The 23,984-nt window shown below is 35.9% G+C and overlaps 1 protein-coding gene across 3 annotated transcripts in view; it reads right to left on the reverse strand.

Moving 5' to 3' along the window:
• The window catches only part of SNX2 (sorting nexin 2), a 29,613-nt gene that overhangs the window by 590 nt on the left and 5,039 nt on the right, over nucleotides 1-23,984 (reverse strand). For all 3 annotated transcript variants that reach the window (XM_063180922.1, XM_063180923.1, XM_063180925.1), the window contains exons 2-14: nucleotides 21,897-22,014; nucleotides 14,475-14,638; nucleotides 13,196-13,262; nucleotides 12,952-12,995; nucleotides 12,730-12,871; nucleotides 9,470-9,548; nucleotides 8,189-8,264; nucleotides 6,828-6,941; nucleotides 6,507-6,600; nucleotides 4,639-4,844; nucleotides 3,482-3,625; nucleotides 886-966; nucleotides 707-778 (exon numbers count right to left, since the gene is read on the reverse strand). In XM_063180922.1, coding sequence (XP_063036992.1) covers nucleotides 707-778; nucleotides 886-966; nucleotides 3,482-3,625; nucleotides 4,639-4,844; nucleotides 6,507-6,600; nucleotides 6,828-6,941; nucleotides 8,189-8,264; nucleotides 9,470-9,548; nucleotides 12,730-12,871; nucleotides 12,952-12,995; nucleotides 13,196-13,262; nucleotides 14,475-14,638; nucleotides 21,897-22,014 — 1,401 coding nt within the window. The remainder of the gene's footprint in view (nucleotides 1-706; nucleotides 779-885; nucleotides 967-3,481; nucleotides 3,626-4,638; nucleotides 4,845-6,506; nucleotides 6,601-6,827; nucleotides 6,942-8,188; nucleotides 8,265-9,469; nucleotides 9,549-12,729; nucleotides 12,872-12,951; nucleotides 12,996-13,195; nucleotides 13,263-14,474; nucleotides 14,639-21,896; nucleotides 22,015-23,984) is intronic.

Genomic DNA, 23,984 nt, shown 5'->3' on the forward strand with positions numbered 1-23,984 from the left:
GAATGTAGGTACTTATTCATTAATATTTTTACATAGTGCAAGAAAAAACGCAAGTATTAGGTACACAAATCTCCTCATAACTATGGATATGTTGCCATATATTGAACACAATGTTATAGAATAAAATGCTACAGATTTTTTTGAAAGATCAGCCACTTCTTCTTACCACTGAAGACACTGTTTTTCAGGTTTTTTAAATTAAACAAAGCTGGAGGGTTCTATTCCTGCCATGAGCAGAAAAAAGAGCCTGGACTTTTCCTAGTAACAAGACCCACTTCTCAGACACTGAAAACTGTTTAAATACTTTCCAATATTCAATATTTAATACTTTCTAATATTCAATATCCAATAATATTTCATATTTTTAAAAAAGAGCAATAAACATTTAAGAATCCAAGTCTCTTCAGTAAGTGTAAGTACATATTGATTACAATTTACTCCAATCTCAAAGTAAAAGTACTAATTCAGTTTGAGAAGATAACAAGATAACCCTCTGCTTGCCCATATCCCTAAGGGAACTTCTCTGTTGCTTCACGGAATTACAGTTCTGCATGGGTTGGGAAACTGCAATCATTCACCAATACAGCACAGACTAGTAGCTCTTAATGTTTTAGAAACAGCTGAGCTTAAAGCCCATATTTTTCTAACTAAAATAATACAGCATGTATTATTTATTAACTTGTACAAAGCTTAAAATTTATCTTACCTGCTGTTGTGTTTGCACTAACGACTCTAAGTACTCGATAATAACAGTTTTAAAGTCTTTCACTCGTTCCTTCTGTTAATAAATAAATTATGGTGTATTAACTTCTTAACAAATTTTACTTATATTGTTAATATTATGTACAGTAGAACTGTCATTTACTTGGAAAAAATTATACATGCCTCAAATCTTCCCACTTCCTTGCGAATGGTTTTGGAGATCTGTTCAAAATCTTTTTCCCCTTGCTGAACTTTTGTCTCCCACTGGCAAAGGAAAGACATACAGAGGTAAGATTTTGTGTTGTCCATTCAGTCTACCTGTAATTTTTTTAGCACACTGATAGTCACTTAAGAGCTAAAAGGACCTATTTGATTGTTTTGGCCTATTTAAAAGAAAATCTTACAGTAACAATTTCAGCTTTGTGTTTTAGGATGTCATCAGATCAGTTACAACAAAGGTATCTTTAAGCCAATGCTATCTGTAGATAAAATGTTAAAATATCTTAGTACAGCTATTAAGAACATTTAAAAATATTATTTAGAAAACAAAATGGATCTGGAAGGCTTTACTTACTATTCCCTTTATAAACTTCATACAAAGGAACCTAAACCTGTCCAATCAAGCTTGGAAGAGTCTCAAGTTAGTTCCCCATACTTTCCTAATGCCAGAAGAGATGAGTAAACCTTCATATCTGCCTCTGGTCAGGTATTTGATTATTGCTATCATATTTCTGTTGCAAATGACAAGCCTCTGAGGATGTGCTTATCTGCTTTCCAAAGCACAAGCCATCTTTTTCAGTGGCAACTGTTTTCACAGAAAGCTGGACTAGAAACATTACTGCAGGTAAGAAGATCACTAGAGGAAAACTCAGAAGAAGAGATGTTTGTTATGGGTTTATGCCATATTGGGAACATTGGATTCCTGTAACAATATATGACACCAGATTGTTTCTCCTGGTTTCTGTGAAAAGAACCCAGCTACACAAGAAGGATCATCAGCATCTATGTGACCCTGTAACTGCTTTTACACATCTATTTGCATTGTTAAGTTGGTTGCGTAGATAAACGGAGAGCCCCACGGCAGGCGAGCAGTTCTTTGAAATGCAACTGTATCTGTTCATCTCAACATATTAACTGAGAACGAATACATTCAGTAACATTCACCATCATCAGAAAAAAGTAGCAGGGAAGCAACATGCTTCAATGTATCATCTGGCTGTTGGCAATCCAGTGGTGCTACTTATTTCACAAAAGCATTTTGTGATGCAGTGTCAAGTTTCTACTGTGGTATGAGATAAACATCATCTATGTTCCAATAAACATCTCCATATTTATATTTTTAGTATATATTTATTCACAGTTCCCTGACTGCCCTTTTAGATATACATTATGAAGCTTTTTAGTAAGTCATAATAGTATCTTCTTGGAAGATCAGCCTGAACAGTTAGCTAGTAACTAAATAGTATAAAACACAGTTAAGGATTGCCCATACCTTCCTACCACTTCAAACAGAGGTGCCTGAGATTTCTGTAAAAGCTTCCATAGGCCTAATGAATTCTACATTTAAGCTTCATCATGCCCAGGTCCTATGTGAATTTTTATTGGGTAACAGTTTGCCATTTTATAGTATCTGACCCGAGAAATTTCTCATTCAATAAGGTATCTCTAGGACCATCCATTGTCCTTTTATCCACAAAAACCAACTGAGTCATGGATGATGCTCAAGCTGCTTAGGCTTCCACTTTGCAATTCTTCTGCCAGCGGGTCCACTATTACAGAACTCAGCAATTCTCAACACATTTCAGTTCCAGTGAGATTTTCAACTGGCACACTCAAACTGTGGGTTTACTAAAAATGTTCTCTAGTTATCCAATAATGCAGGAAAAAGAATTCCTTGAGAAGAAAGTAATTGCTTTAATATTGGGACTGGGAAACAACCACTATTTCCCACTGCTACCAGTAATCAGGAAATTTACTGTGCATCAGTAGAGGCAATCAACAAGAATGTGGTCACACAAGAGTAATTGCACGTTTTCTCAGTAAACAAAGGACTTCTTTAAGGAAAAGAAAATCAAGTTAATGAGTAATTTAAATACTGTATGTGAAATATATCAAAGGGCAAAAAGAACAAAGGAGCATGTGGTTAGTGACCAATGACGAAGCCAAACAAAGCAACTGTGTAAAAGAGCTTGAAGTCTGCAATAACATTCTTCCATTATTTAATGGGAGAGCACTAGAGCATACTCAGAATGCATTAGTGTTAAATAATTAAGTTGTCCTACCTCTTCAATTTCCTTAGTGAAGCATGATAGAAAAAGTGTATAAATTATGACACTTCAACATGTTAGATTTATTTTTACTGAAATTACACCATATATACATGCACATATATATGGGTAGAAAAGCTGCATATTTAAGCAAAACATAGGAATAGCTCTCTATTAGCTGTCTTTGCTGGATTTACCCAGTCAGCTTAGAAACCAAGAAATGCTCCTCTGCCTATCCAAGTGAGCTGTTAGCAGTTAAAAGCATCAACTTGTCCATGTTCCCTCCCTCCCATCTCCCAGACTGTAGAGACAGTATTAACTGTCTTACAGATCTTATAATGAGTAAAAATTGCACACATTTAGTGTTTTAAGTAAATTATTTTAAAAATTTCAGTAAATATGGGAAACAGCAAGTAAGTGATTTGTAAACAAAAATGGCATAAAGCAGCATTAATGCAGAATGAATGAGCTGATGCAGAAAGTCTGACCCCCAAAATAATTGATAACATTACCTCTTTTATCTCATCTTTAGCTTGCTGTAATTTATCAGGTTTGTTGGCTAGTTGGAGCTTTGCTTCAGCTTCACGTTTTTTTTGTAAAGTGACCTGAGCATCTTGCCACTTCTGCCAGCATTTCATTCGATGGTCAAACACACCCTGTGAGAATAGACAAACTTCTTGAACTACTGGAATTGTTAGGCCTATCTAAATTCTCAGCAGGAAAAAAATAATTCTAGCATAAAGCTGAAACAAGTAGTATACTCAAAGAAACCTTAGCGTGTCTACCATGTATTGCATTTCACTTGACATCATGCTTGCACAGTTCAATACCTTCCACAAATGACAGGCTGTCCAAGAACCCTTTTCAGAGCAGATACTTCAGTGCTCCAAATCATTTTATGTCCCTCATTTTATCAAAGCACTACCAAAACAACCACTATAAAGTGCTCTATCATGCAATCAATTCTCTAACTGCAGATACTAGCAAACTGTTCATGCGCATGTATTACATGCATTTTCAGCAATACATTTATGTTAGCACAGACTAAGGCAGCAGAAGCGAAGTACGCATATAAAAAAAAATAAGAGAGAAACAAAGTCAAAAGAAAAACATGTACTTCCAACAACCTGGTAAGTTCAAATGTATTTCTGGAAGGAATTCACAGATACCTGTTCTCATGTCTAAACATAATCATGCTGTGCAGCATACTTACACTTAAATTGAATATTTTTTAAAATGAAATGTAGATCCACAAATTGAGTTTTTTTCTCATTTAAAGACATTACTGGCTATCTGTTAAATATAGAACACTAAATTATGTTCTTCTGTATTTATGTATGCTTACTGTAACAGTAAGTAATCTGAAATAAACAGGTGCTGTAGGCTTAGACACAGTACCGTACAGTATTCCCAAATACTGTACAAAATCAGTATTGCTCAAAGTAGATTTCCATTTTTTCTGGATCTAACCACTTCATTCACATCTTTGATCACAGCCATTTTTATCACTGGAATAACTCATGAATGCTTTCATTTTACCCCGCTAGAACATCAGGCAAAAACTTAAGTGTGTTACATGAGCAAATGCACACATTCATTTACCGTAAAACTATATGCCGAGGAATGTGACTTTAAATGCTAAATCAGTATTTTTCCTAGTAGTACTCACTTTTACTGCAGCAATCAGACGAATGTAATCACCAAGCAGTTCTGAGAACACATAGAAATCAGCAAAAGCTTGTTCTTGATGCAACTGATCTATCTTTTCCTCAACCTCTGCAAGCTGAGACAAAGCTCTAGACAGAGCAGTGTGGTCCTCCGAGTTACCTAACATGGCAGCACTTTTAGCAAAGGCAGCGGTGTTGGCTGAAAGCTCTGAAACACAGGAGTAATGTTCAGCATGATTTAGTTAATTTATTATATTACTCTGCAGCATATATCAGTGGAGCAGAGGTTTACTTGACCAAGTGAAATTAAGGTAAAGATCACAGTAAGATACACAAGGACATCACAATGAAACCACAATTAGGAGAAGTCACTTCAGTATTATCCAATTGCCTACTTCAGAGAAAATGCAAACTGACAAAACAAAAGCTAAGTCACCCACAGAGCAAATTTTCAGAACAATTTTAACAGGTTTACAGCACAAATTTTCCATTTAGTTCAGCACAGCAACAAAACCAACCCTTTCACAAAATCACCACTCCCATGAGTGGAATTTACTTCCGTTGGGCTGTTTATTGACTTCAAGTAACTTTTACATGTGCATATTGTAATGCATTGTCACATTCTGACATGCCTTAAAATAAAAAACAACCAAAGCTCACATACTATCAGCATCTGTGGAAGTGAAGTTTTGGGCTTATTTATTAACAAATACTGGTGCAATTGTCTCAAATCCCATGTAAGTAATCCTGTACAAAGTTTAGTTCCATGAAAGACCTTTGAACAAATGTTTGGTCCAAATTACTTCAGGTTAGTTTGCAATTTTGCTGCTCCTGCAGAACCATCAGAACACCAGAAGTGATTGCAGAAGGAAGCTGTCTTCAGATATTTAAAACCTTTACAATTTGAACACAATTCTTAGAAAAAACACAATGATCCAACACTTCTCCAAATCTATAAGGTGTCAAATCAACCGTAAATAAAGATTTCCATTTTCCATTACTTCTTAAATACTCCTTAGCCTTGAAGATAGGTGGCTAAAAATATTCTTACTGCAGAGAGCAATTCTTGATTAGAATTATGAGAAAGCAACTTATGACATTTTCAAATATTTTGGAAGTATTCAAAGGTAGCATCATATTTTAACATACTAAAATATTATCAGAAAGCACACTTAGGGTCTTCTTGAGCTACAGATTCATAATTGTGGTATGTTTAGGGTTTTTTCTCGTTTGGTTTGGTTTTTATTATGTTTGGGTTTTTTTAATAACCTGATAGAAATCCATCTCTGTCAAAGAGCAGCACAGGTTATTGCAACATAAGCTTACACGTTTTGCTTCTATCTAAACTAAGCAAACAAAAAGCTGATATTCTATGACTACTTATCTTCCCAGAAAAAGTCTACCTTAACAGTAGCTTGAGGGTATATCATTATGCAGACTAAATCAAGAATAAGATATTCCTGTGTAAGCACTTAAACTCAGTTAACAGAGCAATACTGAACCAAAAGATGTTTAAATGGATTTACGCAGCCACTTTTTGTTCAGAAAGAAATTACTCTTGCCTTGAGACCTAAAGATAAATTTATGGATGTCTACTGTAGTAGAATCATTTGCTAAATCTGATAATGACACTGTGCAAGGGAAAAAAATATGCTAGATCATTAGAGTGACTCTAGGAATGACAGATACCCTGGTTAAATTTAAAATTAAAGGCAAGTATACAAAAATACTAAAGCAGTTTTAAACAGAAGATACAAGTAGAAAATTTTTGTACTAAAATACATTGTGTAACTATTTTAGTTAAGGGTTCTGACATGCTCAGCTCTTGTTTCATCACCATTTCCTAAGGTTCATGTAAAAGTAAAGTTACCTTTTCTGTGGCAGACTAATGCTTCAACACTGGCATGAAGCTTCCTAAGTTGCTGATCCAGATTCTCAAATTGCTGCTGTTTTTCTTCAAACCACTGACAAAAGATGAAAGAGTCAAGCATTACAAATTAGATTACCAAAAATATTTCTGGTTCTAAAGAAGCAAATTATCCAGGTACTTCCAGGGTGGTCAACTGATACAGCTAAGAATTCAAGCCAATAAGGAAATTAATAACCCATTTTCTACTTCTACAGCTTTAAAATGCAATTGTTGAGGCTCATTAATTCATCTCATTATTCAAGCCGAAAAATCAGCTCTTACTGCATCCGATTCATTCATCTTGATTGTCATTTTGTTGACAGCGTCGGCAGCCTTGTTCACCATTCTCAATATTCCTGCTCCACTCAGAGCCTGGGTGTTAACTGCTCTCGGCAGCTGGAATTGAATGACAAATAAGGGCAAAGAGACTGGTTAAAAGGATGGAGGTTTAACTGGGCACAGGGGGGAAAGAAAAGGATATAGTGTTTTCTTTAGTCCTATGTGTTTCAATATAGTGGAATCTAATTTCTCAAATTTACTACTTCTACATTCTCAAGAGGAAAACTTAAAAATATAGACTATTTACTTTTCTTCTACATCTTTACATTTAAATGGAACAAACAAACCACTTGTCCAAAGCTGTTATGAACTAGCCAAATGTCCTAAATGGCCACCTATATACTACAATAAACAAACTGCCACTACAGGAACAGAAAAGCTTAGATTTATAACAAATTAGACAAAGGAAATTCTGTTACACATTTAATTGTAATGCAGCACATGCACTGCATGCTGATAATAAAAGGTTGATGACTTTTTGCTTTTCAATATAAAGCTATAAATGTACCTCAAATATGTTATCTTCTTTGGTACTGAGACACACTCAGAGTTAAATTAACAAACTTTAAATTTAATTGATATTATTATTCAGGCTAGATTGTATATGCTATACAAGGTGGTCCCTATGTCAGACCATTTACCCTTCATGTGATGTTTTGTCTGTCAGCAGCATTGACAAACCCACTGTAAGTTATCTATTGATGCTTTTGTCAGTAGGGAGGCCTCTGTGACTTATTAATATAACTAAGATACTGACATTAGCTAAAACACAGTTCAGTATTAGAGTGAAAACACTATGCACATTTATAAAGACATACATTGTATCTTTAACAATGTATTTAATATTGTAAAAGGTACCAGATTATTAGTACAGGCAACTGAAATCCTTATTTACAAAAATACCTAGCCTGGTGAACAGCACTGCCAGCATTTTCACATTATCCTACCAATATACCTCAAGCCGAATTCCTAGATGTGAGAGACCTGCTTCCAAGCCAGCTTGGAAGTTGAATTTTGGATCTTACTTAAAAAGCATCAGAACTGATAAGACTGAATCATTTGAGAAGTCACTATACAGCAAATCGCATTTTGTCACTAGCCTGTAAGTTTTACCAGAGCCTGAGGCACACCATTACCTAAGCAGCCTCTGCCATTCTAGCCATGAAGGGTATGGTCCAATTTGATTTCATATTAATTTAGAGGATTAGGTCTCAATATAAAGCGAATATATTGCTTGGTAGGATACCATATCTAGAAATAAATAAGAGAAGTTAAAGGAACTTTAATATAAAGTTCTAAAATACCTCAGAACTTTCCAAGAATTGTCTCAAATCTGGATCCTGTAGCAAGGTTGGGTGCTTTACTGTACGTTGTAGATACCTATGATTTTAAAAATTAAAATATCAGGTAGCAGAACAGATCTAACGTGCCTGACTGAATCTAATACAGTGCCATGCACTTCATACCACAATGTAACATACTAAAGGTTGAGTAGTGTTTCACAACACAGTTTGTTTACACCAGAAACTCCTTAAGGTGGGGCCTGTCATATCTATGTTGCACAGTGGGAAAACAATATGCTTCTTATTTTAAACAGCTGAGTGAGGACTCCTTTATTAACCTGCTTATTCCAGAAAAAAAAAAAGAACTTGTTTAAACATTTTTGTGCACTGCAGTGGACAGTCTTTTTGTTACAGGTAATTCTGGCTGATTTACTTTAGAATTATAGGGAATATTGGACAAGTTAGTTGATTCTAGTCTACATATAAACTATCTATGTGCTGGATAGACAAGAGTCTTCAATCCATTTAGTTCTCATACATGCACAAATACAATTCAATGTAACTCATTCCTTTTTTTCTTCCGCACATCTGCTTAGACCTCAAGCGTAATTTTTTATCCACCCTCCACTAGGTATGTTTACCAGATCCTTATCTGTTTTTTTTCCTGAAGAAGGTAAGGATTGCAGTTAAACTATTTTACACATCAGATTGCTCAACTTTTTTCCCTTGTTCCATACTCTGTATGAAGTACAAGTTAAGGTTAAGGTGGCAGGATACCAGGGACAGGACCCCTTCCTGACAAAGATACTTTGACAGTATCAGCTATATATCAGTGCTGGGTGACAGAGATGCAGTATCTCTTATGCCAAAATTCAGCAAGTCACATCAATGTCATCAATGCACATCATCAGAAGCCCATTTGACTTTCAAGTGATTGAAGGCCTCTTCACCTGCCTTCCCGCCCAACAGCTGATTTGCTATGGGATAAATACATTACTCTAAGTGTCTTAATTCTTTCAACCCAAAATGTCTATATAAGATTCTAATGGTAGTTTTATTTATGCACCTCTGCCATCTTAATTTTAAGCCTGAAACAAGTCAGCTATAATCTTTTCTATGAATAGAGCTACTCTTCCTGTTATTAATGGGAATTAGTCAATTTCTACTAAAAAATTTGACAGTTCTATACAGTCCCCAGGATTCACTTAAGTACAGATCACCAGTGTTGCAATTACAGAACCCATGTAGTATACTGCAAGTAATTCTGAGCCTAAATAAATTTTAGTTAGATACACACATTACCTTTCTAGAGCTGCTCTTCTTTTCTCCACAAATTCAGTAGATGAAGAATCTTCTTTGCCTACTTTAACCTTGGTCATGCCTTGAAGGAAACAGCATCATATTGATTTTATTTTATCACAGATAAATCATTAACTGATGTGATTAGAATATAAGGCTCACCTAGCTTTACACATTTAAATCAAATTACAGTGAAAAACACTACATAGTGTGTTGATGCAAGGTGCATGGTTTTGTGAAAATAGCTCTGTGAAATACTCAATTTCCTGTGACATATTAATTGCAACTAATAGTTAAGTAAAACTAGGTTAACTTGCATTTATGAAAACAATGTAAATGCTGCTCAGAGTCGTACTGGCAACTCACATCCAGAAAAAGAAAACAGGTAGCTATATAAAGCAGAATACAAAAATGTTCTCAGATTATAAGCCTATTCACTGGTAAGCTTGGTACCATTATTTTCCTTCTACTATTTTTTCTTTTAAGTTCTAAAACTAATAGTTTTTTAATTAACTAATGCAAACTAACAAGTTCTGAAAATTCTGAACTGAATTGCAAGGAGAACAGAATCAGCAGAATAAAATGTATGTAGCCTTACAGTGCTTTCTCTGATCAAGACAAGAGTGGCAACTAGTTATTGATGTGTCATGCCATAGGAAATAAATTCAACCTCAGCAACAGAAGAACTAAAACAGTCAGACTGAACTCACTATTTGTCATGCTAAAGATCTAAACTTGGAGTTTAGCAACCTGAGTCCAATCAAAAACACCATGAAACACAGGACGTCAACAATTATTATTTTCTGAAAAACAAGGTATTTTATTATACAAATAATAAAAGGTATTTTAAGAAAAGGTATTGTATTATACAACCAAGATGTCTGTTTTCTAGCTCTAGTATTTTTCATATCTGTTACTTTTGTGTCTCTTTAGCTAAAAGTGTTGAGATTCTGATGATGTACTCACTGTCAACAGTTCTCTAAGTTTCTCACCCAATCTCCCTTCTGGACACAAAAGTTTCACACAGTAACCCCCGGAGGAGATAAGCAGTAAAGGCCTTACAGGAACAAGACTGAACTCTTAACCTCTCAGCCTTAGTTTTTCCCTCCTCTGCAACATGATGAAAATAAATCTGATAAAGATTTTTTCCCAAAATTATTCTACACAGCATAATGTAATTAAATCCATACATTTGTCAGTAAAATTGAGTATGTCTTCAAATAGAAGTGATTTAAGTATTCAAGGGAAGTTGAGGTAATTCACATGTCTCAGCTTTTTACATTACAGTATTACTATACAATAATATTTTACTGCAGAAAGAAGGAAATCCTGTGGCTTAATAAAAAAGAGCCTTCATAGATGAACTTTGAACAGAAGTTCCTAGGGAGAAACTGAATACACAAACAAATGACACAAATGAGGAATTCCTACCCTGTAAAAATGTCAGTTATTTCTAAATGTCTTGCCACATTTCTTTCTCTACTAATATAAGCCTATTTAAACACCAGTGCAAAGACTGTTTCTGTAGACCAAGCACTCTTCCTTCACAGGAAAAGATCCATGACATAACAGATTACTTTCTTCAAAAATGAAAATGTGATTTTCATACACTTATCTAAATAGTGAGGTACCTTAATGAATGCTAATTCCAGTTCACAATTGACTCATTTTTACCCTTTTGTTCCACAGTCAGTAATTGATGGACTTGAATTTGTAGCTAAGATCTAAAACTCCAGCCTCTACCACTCATCAGCACAATAATACCAGAGCTTTAAACTCCAGGTGTTTAAAACCGACAGTGTAGCAGAATTAACAGACAAGGGACTTCTTCACAACACACACTGCTTAACACTGAATGTATGACATTATGTATTAAGACTTTAAACATAAACATGCATAATGTAAAGACTATAATCTTACTTTCAGCTGTTTCCTCAGCTCTCTGCTTTAAGATGCATTATTTCAAAACAGACCAGAATCAACTCCTCCTTTTCTCCAGAACTGGAAATGTACTGACTACATGAAGTTCAGCTTTAAAGAGGGAGTTTTATGATCTTTTGGAAATATTCTACAGCATCTGAGTTTTTCCAACCTACCTGTAGGTTAAAGTCTCTACACAAGGCTTTGAAGCAGCAGCCAGTGCTTGCTTGCACTGCAGTATGTCCCGCCATTTTACGGTCTTCCAGGTGCATCAATTTTTATGCTGTTTGGTTCAAGTGGTAGCTGAAATCCAGTCTAAGCTGAATTTGACTGTGATGCAAGCACTACATTTTCATGTAAATGCACACTGTCATAAATGCCTTAAATTTTGTATCATCCAAAAGACATGATCAGAAACCTCATAAGCCCTGTTAGCATTTGGAATTAAACTTATTTTTGTTACAGGAAAAACTGATTATTACAGAATTACCCATAAACTTGAAGAATTACCAAAAATTCAGGTCACACTTTCAGTCTCACAGGCTTAAAAACACAGTGCTTTTCCATAGAAGTAACATAATGAATTTTCCAAGCCTCTTGCTGCCTACATCTACTCAATCTGCCCACTCCTACTTACATGAAAAACTGCTGCTCTGATTATCTTTACAGACTAAATTACTGAAAAGTTGTTCTGTCATTACCTACGTATCAAACAACATTCTAGATTCGAGTCACTTATTTATATGAGTAATGCAAAATTCTTTAACAAGCTTTACTGTTTTAAATATTTACCTATTTTGAAAGAACCTCTCCTACTTAGAGATCACAAAACTGAAGACTCTTAATGCACCAGGCATGCTTCTTAGCTCATGGAGAAAGGATCTGATCCTTTAAGGTGTTCAACCCAAAAGTAATTTTTTGCATTAAAACCCTGCAAAATTTATGAGAGGTTTTGCATTTACCACGATCAAAGAAACAAAAAGAAGTATCAGAGATCTGAAGCATGTATGAACCTCTATATATTGCAAGCAATTGATAACAGCTTAACTTAAAAATAAACTCTCTTTCATTCTTGTTTTGGTAGACTAATCAGCTCTTGAAGGCATCAGCAAAGAAAGAATCATAGGTAAGAAACACAAGGCCATGCATTAGGATATCCTTCTCATTATCAACACTACTCTGAATTTGGAAGAGGCCATTACCTATCTTTCCAATTTAACATGAACTTTTAGAAAATACAGAACATGAAGAATATTTGGACCACCTGAGAAGTAAGCAGTATTTATGCAGAGGAGTATTTTGTATTCAGTACTTAAGTGTCACCTTATTGGAATTGCACTTACCTACAATACTTTTTTCTGGAGCTGGAGGCACAATATAACCAATATGCATGTATTTTGTTGCTAATTTGCTGTGCAGGCCAAGAAAATCACTGAATCTTCTTTTAACAGAGAATTCATTTTTGTGGAATATTGAAAGTGATGTCTTAAAAAAAAAAGTTGTACATTACTGATTCATCTCAGCTACAGTACAAAGTATTGACAAAAGTTTGTTGCACTACCTACCTTTGTTGTTACTCTGTATGCCATATAAGCATTCATGCCATCCCCTGTAAGAAAATTAAAATACTTAGGTAGTGTAATCCTGCCATATACTTTTCAGTCCAAAAAAATACATTAAAAGAGATTTCCATTTAGATACTAAAAATTGCCAAAGGAAAACTAAAGAGGAAATCATGCTTATATCTAGGAATAGTCTTCAAGGAATAAGACAGTCTACAATCTGAAGTTTTAGGCTCAAGGAACTTACCAACTTTCTCTGGGTCTGATACATTGATTTCTATATCAAACAAATCTCCATTTGCTTCCTCTTCAATCTAGGACAAAGACAGACCACATTTAACAAGGTAATGGACACCCATATTATCTATGGATACAAGGATAAGAATATAGAGGAAGGAGGGGAAAAAGTCTATGTTTGTGTAATTATGAAACATTTCCAGTTAATATACTTTCTAATGTTGATATACTTTCCAATGTTAATAAACTTTCTAACACTGACTGTGACTGCAACCAAAGTTTTTGGGGTAAACTTGGTAGTGCTAAGTTTACAGTTGGACTCAAATGATCCTAAGGGTTTTTTCCAAACTAAATGGTACTGTGATTTCAGTTTTAAGACCTACTGCAAAAGCTTTCAGTACAAGGGATTTAGGGGTCTGTTCATTGTATCACCTACAATGCCAGCAGACACTGTGGTTCACAACCACTCTCATTTACAATGCTTCCATGTGCCTGTAATCAAAGAACAGACATTCCTTTTCGGTAACACTATCTGTAGCAGAAGAGCTTGGGAAGGAAAAAGCAACAGATAAAAAATTCCCTGATACTCGTCTGAGTTCCAGAATTTCATAATCCTTCATGTACTATACCTAAGTTTGATAAAAAGAGATATCTTAAGAAATGCCATGGCAGAAGGGACAGAATCAGGGCTGAAGGGGGCAAAATCTGAATCAAATGCCATCATGTGGTATCTGGGGAAGCAGACATCATTGAGCCATGGGTAGGGTCTTATATGCAAAGTTACTGTCTGGTAAGAGAACTCTGTAGAATGAATGGCACTCAGCAATGTTCATGCTTTGACTGGAACACCAAATGTAAACAGAAATGTTAAGAATGAGATTACCCTCAGCTGTTTGTTTGCATGCAGGATAACTCTAAAAACTGCTTGTTCCCTGTTAGGAACAGCTTCAGAAATAAAAGTTGAAACTGTAACAAGCTAGTTAGAATTATTTTAATTAAAAACATTTCTTATGTATCAAGTTCACATCTTACTCCTACACACACTTTAAAAGTATCTGTTCTGAAGGAATAGAACTTCTTACTCCTAATAGTATATATCTCAAATGTAATCACCTCAGTAATGAATTCTCACAGTATTTCCATAAGTCAAATTCACACTAAACTTTTTTTGCAAAATAAACAGCAAGGTATAATGCCATGCACCAATATTTAGGAGCTGGCATTTTAAAACAAGGCAAAACTTAAAAATCCAAATGAAACATTCACATAGTTTAGAGTTTACAGCATACCTCTTCTCTGGATCTATCAAAAATCACTGGGGCTGTTACACTTTTCGATTCCATTCTGGGAGCTATTAATGCGGTAGGTGTTACAGGAGTGACTGCAGGAGTAGGTTCTGGTGAAAGTATTGGATCCCTCTCCGGACTGTCCAATGAAACTTCTTCTGTTGCTTCTAGATAAACATATTGAGTTAGCAATAAATTTCCTGTGCAACACAGATGGATATGCATCACAAAGACAACAAACATGCATGATGACAAAATAAATAGCACCCATTTGTGCATGATAACGTTTTTCAATATCTAGCTAAAACCAGATATGGCTTTTGAACTTGTAGTACAGAATGGGTTAAATTAAGACCAGTATTGCCTTTTTTTTTTTTTGAACACTGTTCAGTAAAGAGTATTTTAAAGCAGTCACAAGCTACAAATAATTTATTTCCATATGACATATTGTTATTTTTTTTTATCACAGGAGCAAAGCTTTTTCATCACTTGTTTTGCACTCTGAACAATAGCTGTTTTAGTCATATAGGATGGTAATTAAGCAGACTAAGCCATATAACAAATTTGGGAGTATAACAAACTCCCACCCCTGCTAAATACCCCACAAACTGTAAAGAAGCAGTATGAGCCAGTGAGACATTAAGATTATCTTTAGTCTACCTCCATGCTCTTTGGAGCTTAAAACAGTTCACTAGAAACTGAGTACTCCTTTAAACTATGGACAGTTCACCTACCTTTAAAGACAACACAAACCCCTGCTCTACAAATCTCACCGGCCACTGTGAGATTCTGGCCACTGACAAACTACACATTTCCTGGGTATACAGAAGTTCCTGTTCTAGCTCAAATAAACAATGTTGTGTTCTCACTAGACATGCATATTCAAGAATTCCAGTTTCTTAAAAGATAACATGGACCACAGAATAGTCATTTGATACCAAAACTGACTTTCCAATAGACCTCAAGTCCTTTCACAAACTAGACTTTTGTGGGTGGTACTTACCTAACAGGTAAAAAGGCAATAAACCAAAGCAGACACTCATTCTGCCTTGAGGCTAACAAAGTTTACTGTCATCATTTTATTTTGGAGCATATCACTCAGAATTGCTGAGTTTGGAAAGGACTTTTGAAATCATCTAACCTCCCTGTTCAAGCAGGGCTCTAGCTAGAGCAGGCTCAAATGGATCACATGAGCATCTCCAAGGAGAAGAATCCACCCCTTCCTTGGATAACCTGTGCCAGTGTTTGACCACCCTAACCAGCAAGGGAAAAAAAACCCAAAGCCAGCATCATCCCCTCACCCCCCTCAAAGACAAACAAACAAAACTGTAAGATTTGTCTTATATATTATCTGGTTTTCAGTGTGTAGCCATTGCCTCCTGCTCTGTCAGCAGGCACTACTGAGAAGTCCGGCTCCCCTTTCTCCATTCCCTACTACACAGTACTCATACTCACTATATGATCCTCCCCACCCCAAGACCCTATTCCAGGATGAACAGTACTAGCTTTCTCAATCTCATCTCTTATGCCATAAATTTTGTCCTCAATCATCTTCATGGCCCTGCACTGGAGTCCCTCCCATTTGTCCATGTCTCCCTCATACTGGATAGCTCAAACCTGGACTCAGCACCCCAGGTGTGGCTTCAGCAGGGCTGAGCCAAGTGGAACGATCAATTCCCCCAGCCTGCTGGCATTGCCTTTCCTAATTTCAAATTACATAGTATTTTCACAGTATTTTCAAACTAAAGTAAAAACCAAGCACCTCATTATATTTTCCATTTTTAATATGAAGAATCTACAGCCATTCTTTGAAAACAATTATTTTCATAGCATTGCTTTATTCTTACTGCTAAATCTTAAAAAACATAAGTATCTGCTAATGCTTCCTTTCCTCAAATGCCACAGGAAGGACACTGAGTCTTAATTTAATAAGGAATTTTAATTCAGAACCTAAGATCAGGTGGGAAGTCATACTGAGGCAATTGCAAAAGGGCTTTTAGATTGGCAGAATAGGAACATTTCAACAAGAGGCAGTTCTCTCCTTTGGTAGCTAACTGCATGCAACATACATGTTATATAAATGAATATTTCACAGAAACATTTCTTGCAAAAATATGCACATACATACGTAACAATGTATACTATATACATGATGAAATTAAAAATACAAAATATTTCTAAAATAAAGCAATTGCACTTCAGTTCTTCCTTTTCTCTATCACTAGCTGTATTCCAGCACATTCAGGAAACAAATCATCAACCACCACTTTCTACTTCTCTATATCTTCAAATTTTAGACAGGTTAATAAAACAAGTCATTAAACAATTCAATCATTAGCTGAGAACACAATCCTCTTACTGTAAAGTATAACTTCCTGAAAAAACTAAATTTAATGTAAGAAAGCAGCAGTGCTATCAGATGAATCAGAATCACACTTCTTCTCCAGGCTTTTTCAGACTTGTATCCACATACCCTCAGTATCACAAAGTGATCTAGGTTGTGCATCAAATGAATTCCAAGCAGGATTAGCAAATTTTTAAAGCTGTTGCCTGGTGCTTCTTTTTTATTTTCCTGAAGGTATTTACCCACAGAAAATAGTATCTGTTTGTTTGATAGCAGTAAGTCAGTTATTTAAGGAAGAATTGGGAATTTATGCCTTTCTCCCTCTTGTTACTTCTCACCCCAGGTTTGGCACACCACCAGACACTATGCAAATCTAGAAGTGTGACATGGAAAAGATATGGGAAGGGGCATGATGGGACTCAGTTGGACAGGGAGAAAGTTTTTTTTAAAACAAAAATATTTAAGGATTCTGAAAGGAAAAAGAAGCATTAGCTTTATATAAAACAGCAGGCTCTTCAAGCTATTTTACCCCTCTCAGAAAAGCAGTCTTAGAGTACATGAGCTGAAGATCTATTTCTCATGAAATAGAGATGAACTCTGGCATTTATGCTTCTTACATGTCCCTTTACTTTGAGTAATCAGATGACAAAGTCTGATTAAAAGGTTTTACTGAATAATTCTTCTGCTTGTTTTACGGGTGTGCTTTTTTTCCCCATGGAAACATTAATATGGTAGGCTTCACAGTAGAAACTATGGCACTTCCAGAAACAGTTGTTTAAACTATTAATTTTAGATCTTCACCTGAAAACTTAGTAGGAAGTTGTGGTTTTGTGGTGTAGTTTATTGTTGGTTTTCGGTTTGAGAGGTTTTGTGCGCTTGTGTCGGGTTTGTTTGATTTTTAAAATATTCAGTATCTTTATTAGCATGAAAAATGAAATCTAGATGTCTTCTTTTCCAGGACAGTTCTCAAGAGCTTAAGTTCCCGCTTAAAGAGGCAAGCAACTGCTCTGTCCAACTTTGGGGAGGAAAATAATGAGATCCAACACTTAATATCAGTTACGGGAGTTACCAGAACATATTAAGAACTCCCACCAACCTAATAGTGTAGACTGATAGACATAAATACATGCTTTACAATCTATAAACAGTCTTTGTTAGGGATCACTGTCAAGTTGCTTAGTTCCAAAAGAACATGAAAGCATTCTGCTGTAGGAGACAACTACATATGCTTAATTAACGTTTTACAGACAACCAGAAGTTTCTATCAAAACTCAAGCACAGGCCTTAATCTCAGCATTATACAGAGCTCATTTCTTTATTTTTCACCAGCAGGTTTTGTGAAATACCATCTTAGAAAATGCAAGTTTGCAATCCTTCACTAGCAGCTCACTTTGGCCACATGTTATTTTCACTAGTCACACTTTCAAATGTCAGATCATTCTGATATAGCTTGAACGATTAAACTGGTTTATTATCTTTGAAAGTTTCTCCATGTTAACATATAAATCTGGAAGTAAACTTAAGCAGAAGCTGTTACGTAGAACAGAGGACAAGGTATTAAAAATGGCTTCTCTGGGCACTGCAATATTTCAGAGACTTTATTGAACTGAATTGACTGTAAGAACTACTACACCTAAGTCATAGCCCATTGTCCTTATTATTATATCAGAGGTATTAAACACAGCCTTAATGAGAACAGGAATAGTTTTAATGCAACAGCGACACACTAATACAACCACCTTCTGACTTCAAAACTGTAGGTTCACACACTTTTGTGCATTTATTTTTTGCAAAATAACTGAACAAGCAGATTCTAAAAAGCAGCAAGGCATTTGCACAAACTCTTCATAGCAGACACATTATATGACAACGGTCTGACAGACACCATCAGCTAGAAGCTTTTCTGTTCAGATGTGCCTGAAGAAACTATCTTGTCCGGATCAGAGAATTGTCACTTCCTTTCCTGTCTCATATCCCAAGAAAAAACCCTAAAGGGTAAAAACCAAAAAACACAAAACCCCACTAAACAAAAAAACAACCCAATGAAAACAAACATCACCCCAGCCCCTAGAACAGTGGCTTTTCCTCAGGACACAATAGCTAGACACTTCCATAACATGATCCATTCCCAAACACATTTCTGGCCTGAAAAAACAAAATAACAGTAATCTTTTACCCAACAGAAGAGAGGAAAAATTATAGTTTTCCACTTTTTTGAAGAAGGTCACAAAAAACTGATAATACTTTACAGATGAGCTCACCATCTAGTGCTTTTCTATAAGCCCCAGATATAAAAAGCACAGACAACTGTGTCCTTCATGGGCAGTCCATGGCACATTTGTGCAGCTATACATTGAATTTTGGATCAACATTTTGGAAGACTAGTTCAATACGCAGCTCTTCACTGTACAATAGCAGTTTATTGACTACCAAGCTTTAAGATGCATCTCCAAATTCCTTAAGACACACCTAATACTGCCTCATTTGAAGCACTGACCATTAAGGTCTCTGCATGTAAGAGCTCTACGAGGTAAGATACAGTAATTCTTCTGGCCAAATAATCAACATAGTGACTTTTATTCTGAGGGTGAAAGTTTAAGTGGGTTTAGCAAGACAGTTTGCTTTGTTACAGAACAAAGAACCACAACAAAGCAGAAAAATTTACTCATCTCCAATGACAGCAGGAAAACTAATTTCTTCAATGTTTGAGACCCTGTTTTAATAGTTCAGTTTTAAGTTGCCAGAGTAAAGGTAACAAATAACTATATTGCACATATTATTTTGCAGCTGCCACAGGAACACAATAGCAAAGACATTTCAAGCATAATAAAAAAAGCCTAAACCATTTCCCAGGATTCTGTCCTGCATTAAAGCCACAGAGAAAATTTGTACTGCTTCACCTTCTTTTCCATTATGCTGCAATATGAGGTGGAACAATGGAAAAGTTTTATTATGTCTACAATAGCTACAGAGGCATACCATCACAATTTTTAGAAGTCTGAAAAACTATAATTGTTTCTGACCCTGAAGAATGGCAATCACTCCTCTCAGGAGCCACAAACATGATTTCTTTTAACTGGATTTTAAAGCATCTACTAATTCAATATGAAGGAACAACAGAAGCTACAAAGCTGTGGAGCTTCATATTTTTCTTCTCTTCACTTAAGTGTTCCTCTAAGACGTGCCAAGTTAAGATTCTTTGGAAAAGAATCTTAATTAATTGTCAAAGAAAAACTCTGTCACAATCATTTTAAAATTAAATTGTGCTCTCCTAGAAAGCCAGACTTTTGCAAGCATGATGGGAGCAAGAAATTAGGTATCTCATCTTGCCCTTCTCATGCTGTTTCTATACTGTCTAGCAAAATAGTCCTAAGAAAGAAAAGAATAGTTTTACTTGTGAGTGCACAGCACTGAAACACAAATTCAACAGTTTTTCCGCAATGGCATTTCAGAATAGCAGTGACACAAACACTGAAGTTCATTACTTGAGTTCAACAGCTTTAAACAAACTTTTTGCTTAGAACAGGAAACTGTGAAAAACATTGTATTTTATCTCATGCTCCATAAATCACATTTGTTTTTTCCTCTGTTTGAGAGTACTAGACTCTGTACTATAAATTGAACCTCAAAAGACCAGTCTCAGCTGAGGTAGAAGTGAAGTACTAGATGCCTTCAGTTCAGTGCTGCAAGTGCTCAGAGAATGTCCTACATGGCAAAACCCAACTCATTAAATCAATTCCTTGTGTTATTCTCACAGCATTCATTTCAGTTAAAACAATCTGGCTACAAACATTTGTTCCTTCTGTCTGACTCCCCTCAATATTTACTCCAGTCTCCCTTTTTCTTTTCTTAATATTATCCAAAGGAGAATTGGCTTTCTTAAAATATCCACTCCAGATGGCTCTGTGGTTATAAAAAGCTGGCTTTATATACTGAAGCTAAATAACCAAATCACGTACTAGTACTAGAAAGCTAAATTGCTAAAACACTTATGGTCTTTGTAAGCTATAAGGCAAAACAAATGCAGAAAAAGAGTAAGATCACCCCTCTACCCTTCATTCCTTTTTTCTTTTAAGACACTTTCAGAGGGGTACCAAACTTGTCAATATAGTCTAACAGTGTCATGAAGAAACAACTTCAAATACATGGAAATACAAATTATGGAAGTTAAGAACAAATGTAATGGGCACGTGAATATATGCATTTATACAAAATAACACAGAACTAAAGGTTATAAAGTTTCTTTTGGAATGACACATCAGGTAACCAATAAGGATGACATTACTGCATTTAAAGCAGACTGTCAGCTGACTAATGCAACATGAAGTAATAGGGAAAATGATAGTATTGAGATGTAACATTCAGAACCATCTTATGCACATAATATATTTCAAATATTCCAGCTACTTTCTTGGATAGTTAATGTTCCTACAACTGTAATTGACAGCAACAATAACCCATGTTAGGATAGTTCAAAACTGACACCGAAGTAGCTACTGATTTATGAACTTTTAGAAATGTTCTGTCTTTTAACATATCATTTTTCAGAACTTTCATATCTTTTTCTAAAGCATGCAATACTGTCAACTGTCAGAGACACAATCATGCACTAGTAAAATGACAGGACTTGTCCCTTCTGCCAGTTTGTTACCTTTCCATTAAAACAAGAGTAGTAAGAAGGAAATAGTTGCAATACAATCTGAATTACCTCTCTCTTTATAACTGGAAAAACGGCTGGGACAGCTTATGCATGACTATTAAGTAGAAAACAAGAAAGTAACTTAAGTCATGCATTTCCACGCCAACAGATTTGAACATTTTGAATCACAAAATTATAAAGACTATTCTTACTAACAGCAGCAGTTAGTGTCCAGCTTAACATCCACACTACACACTGGCAGTACACATGACAGAGCAACTTATAAACAAACTCAACTAGCCACATTTTTCACAAGAAAAGACCTCTACAACACTCTCAAACTACTTTTAAGGTTTCAGTCCTCCCTCTCAGAATAGCACATTTCCTTCAGTCCAAGGGTGAAATGGTTTGTGCAGGCATGCTAGAAGAAAATAGTCATTACCAGCAAAGAGATCTTCTCTGTCACCATCCAGCATGATTTCTGCTGGCTTTGGACCATTGGAGTTTGTGCTGAGGTCTTCGGCAGGAAGACTTGCTGGCTCTGGAGATGAAGGACTTGACTGTGTTTAAAAAAAAAGAAAAAAAGTGAAATGATTATAAGAGAACAAGTTGCCATGTGTCAGTATATAAGAATTATTGCAACACTGTTTCATTGCAAAGAAACAAAAGATTTACAGAAAGGGAACTCTGTCAGCTATTTCCATTTCCCATTCCTAGCACAGCAACAATGAATACAAGACATGAGCTAGTCAAAAGCTATTAATTTCTTTGTTTGAGAGAAAAAACAGTCAACAGTTTCTTCAGGTTTATTAATATGAAACAAAAGCTACTACAGAATGACCTAGAATAAGTTTTTAGAGATGCCAAATGTAACTTGATTATTAGGTTTCTCCTGGAAAGGCTTGGATTTAAATCTGGATTTGTACATAGCCAAAAATCAATATGGAAATCTCCAAGCGCTCTGTGATTGAAAAGAACATATTAACGCCATCCAAATAATTAAAGGCTGTTTGGAGCTGTAAGAAATTTTGTTAGCTTTGCAACAGGATTACTGCCACTGAGGATCAGAGGATCACACTGTATTGTACATAGAAGCTGGGCTTACCACAGACACAATTTTTTAATTCTCTAAAGACTAGAACTTGCCCTGTTGAAGACACTAAGGAAAACTAAAGCCATATTGAAACTAGGCCACAAATGAGTATGTGTTACACCTCATAGCTGAAGGTTTTAAGCAATTTCACAACTGAGAAGTAGCATATTTCAGAAGAAATGGTCTGTCTCTCCAGCCAGTGCTGCGTAGAAGTGCAAGTTCAAAACCTTGCATTCCAACTAGAACAGAAGAGCATGGAAATGCTTGATTTCTCAATGCTTGAGGTTCAAAAAGGTTAAAGTTTTATCAGCAAAAGCAGTTCTTCACTGAAACATGGTAGGTACTCATTCCAAACCAGTTTTACTGCTATTTAGCTTTGAACAGCAATCCACTTACATTTTGATAGATTGGAGTTTTAGGACACAGTGGGAGTCTCCCACTGCCACAGATGCAGAATGTATGTAGGTTTGTGCATGTCAAGTCACTGTCACAAAAAACAGCCATAGGGAAGAAAAGCCTTCCTGAACCTATACAGCACATCAGCAGAGAGCTTTCTGCTTTATCACTTAATTATGCTGTTGCTTAATGAATGGTGGAAGAGAGCCCTTGGAGAATGCTTATACCTTCAAGCTATTCCCTCAGTCTATCCTCTGAGTTTTAGTGGAAATAGCTATTTCAGTTACTAACGGTTATTTTTGACTATACCTGGCTTCTAATCACAAATCTATTCTATCAGACACAAAATTCACTTTGAACACTTAAATCTGATCAACCCAAGGAAAATATCTGCATGCCTAAAGTTACAAATTAACCAAAGGTCAATACAGAGGTATTCCCACTTTAAAGAGAGATACAGATTCCTCTAGGAATAGCCATAAATACATGACACCAAGTCCCTTTCTGTTACTGAGCTGGGAAAGAACCTGTACAATGGCACAGAAAAAGCCAATATTTCTGCACTGGATACCAGGCTTCATAGCTGTAGTTAGTAGAGCAGTTACAGGCAGCTCTCTTCAAACTTCTTATGGGAATATTTGCAAACAGCAAGGGCTCAAACAGACCTTATGGGCACCTCAGAAACCTGCAGAGGAAAGCTGACCAGATGGATATCCCAAACCTTGTAAAACCATGCTCAGCAAAGCTGTGGTAAAGAAGGACAGAGAGGATATGCAGAGTTGTAACAGAACACTTGTTACACTTCTCTCTTCCTGAAGATGGCCAAGCATAGGCCTGCCCATGGAAGGGGTGAATAATTGCAACTTTTATTCCACCCATCAAATTCTCCTCATCTCTGTCTACTGGTCTTCTCATTTTTACCCTTGCAATTTTTCTCTCCCAGGTCAGGGGGAGTCATGAATGCCAGACAGAAAGAAACTTCAACAAGCTGACAGGTGATAAGGTCCCAAGTGGTCTATTAATCTTTCTGTGGCTCTTTGG

The sequence above is a fragment of the Melospiza melodia genome, chromosome Z, assembly GCF_035770615.1.
Source record: "Melospiza melodia melodia isolate bMelMel2 chromosome Z, bMelMel2.pri, whole genome shotgun sequence".
Lineage (NCBI taxonomy): Eukaryota > Metazoa > Chordata > Aves > Passeriformes > Passerellidae > Melospiza > Melospiza melodia.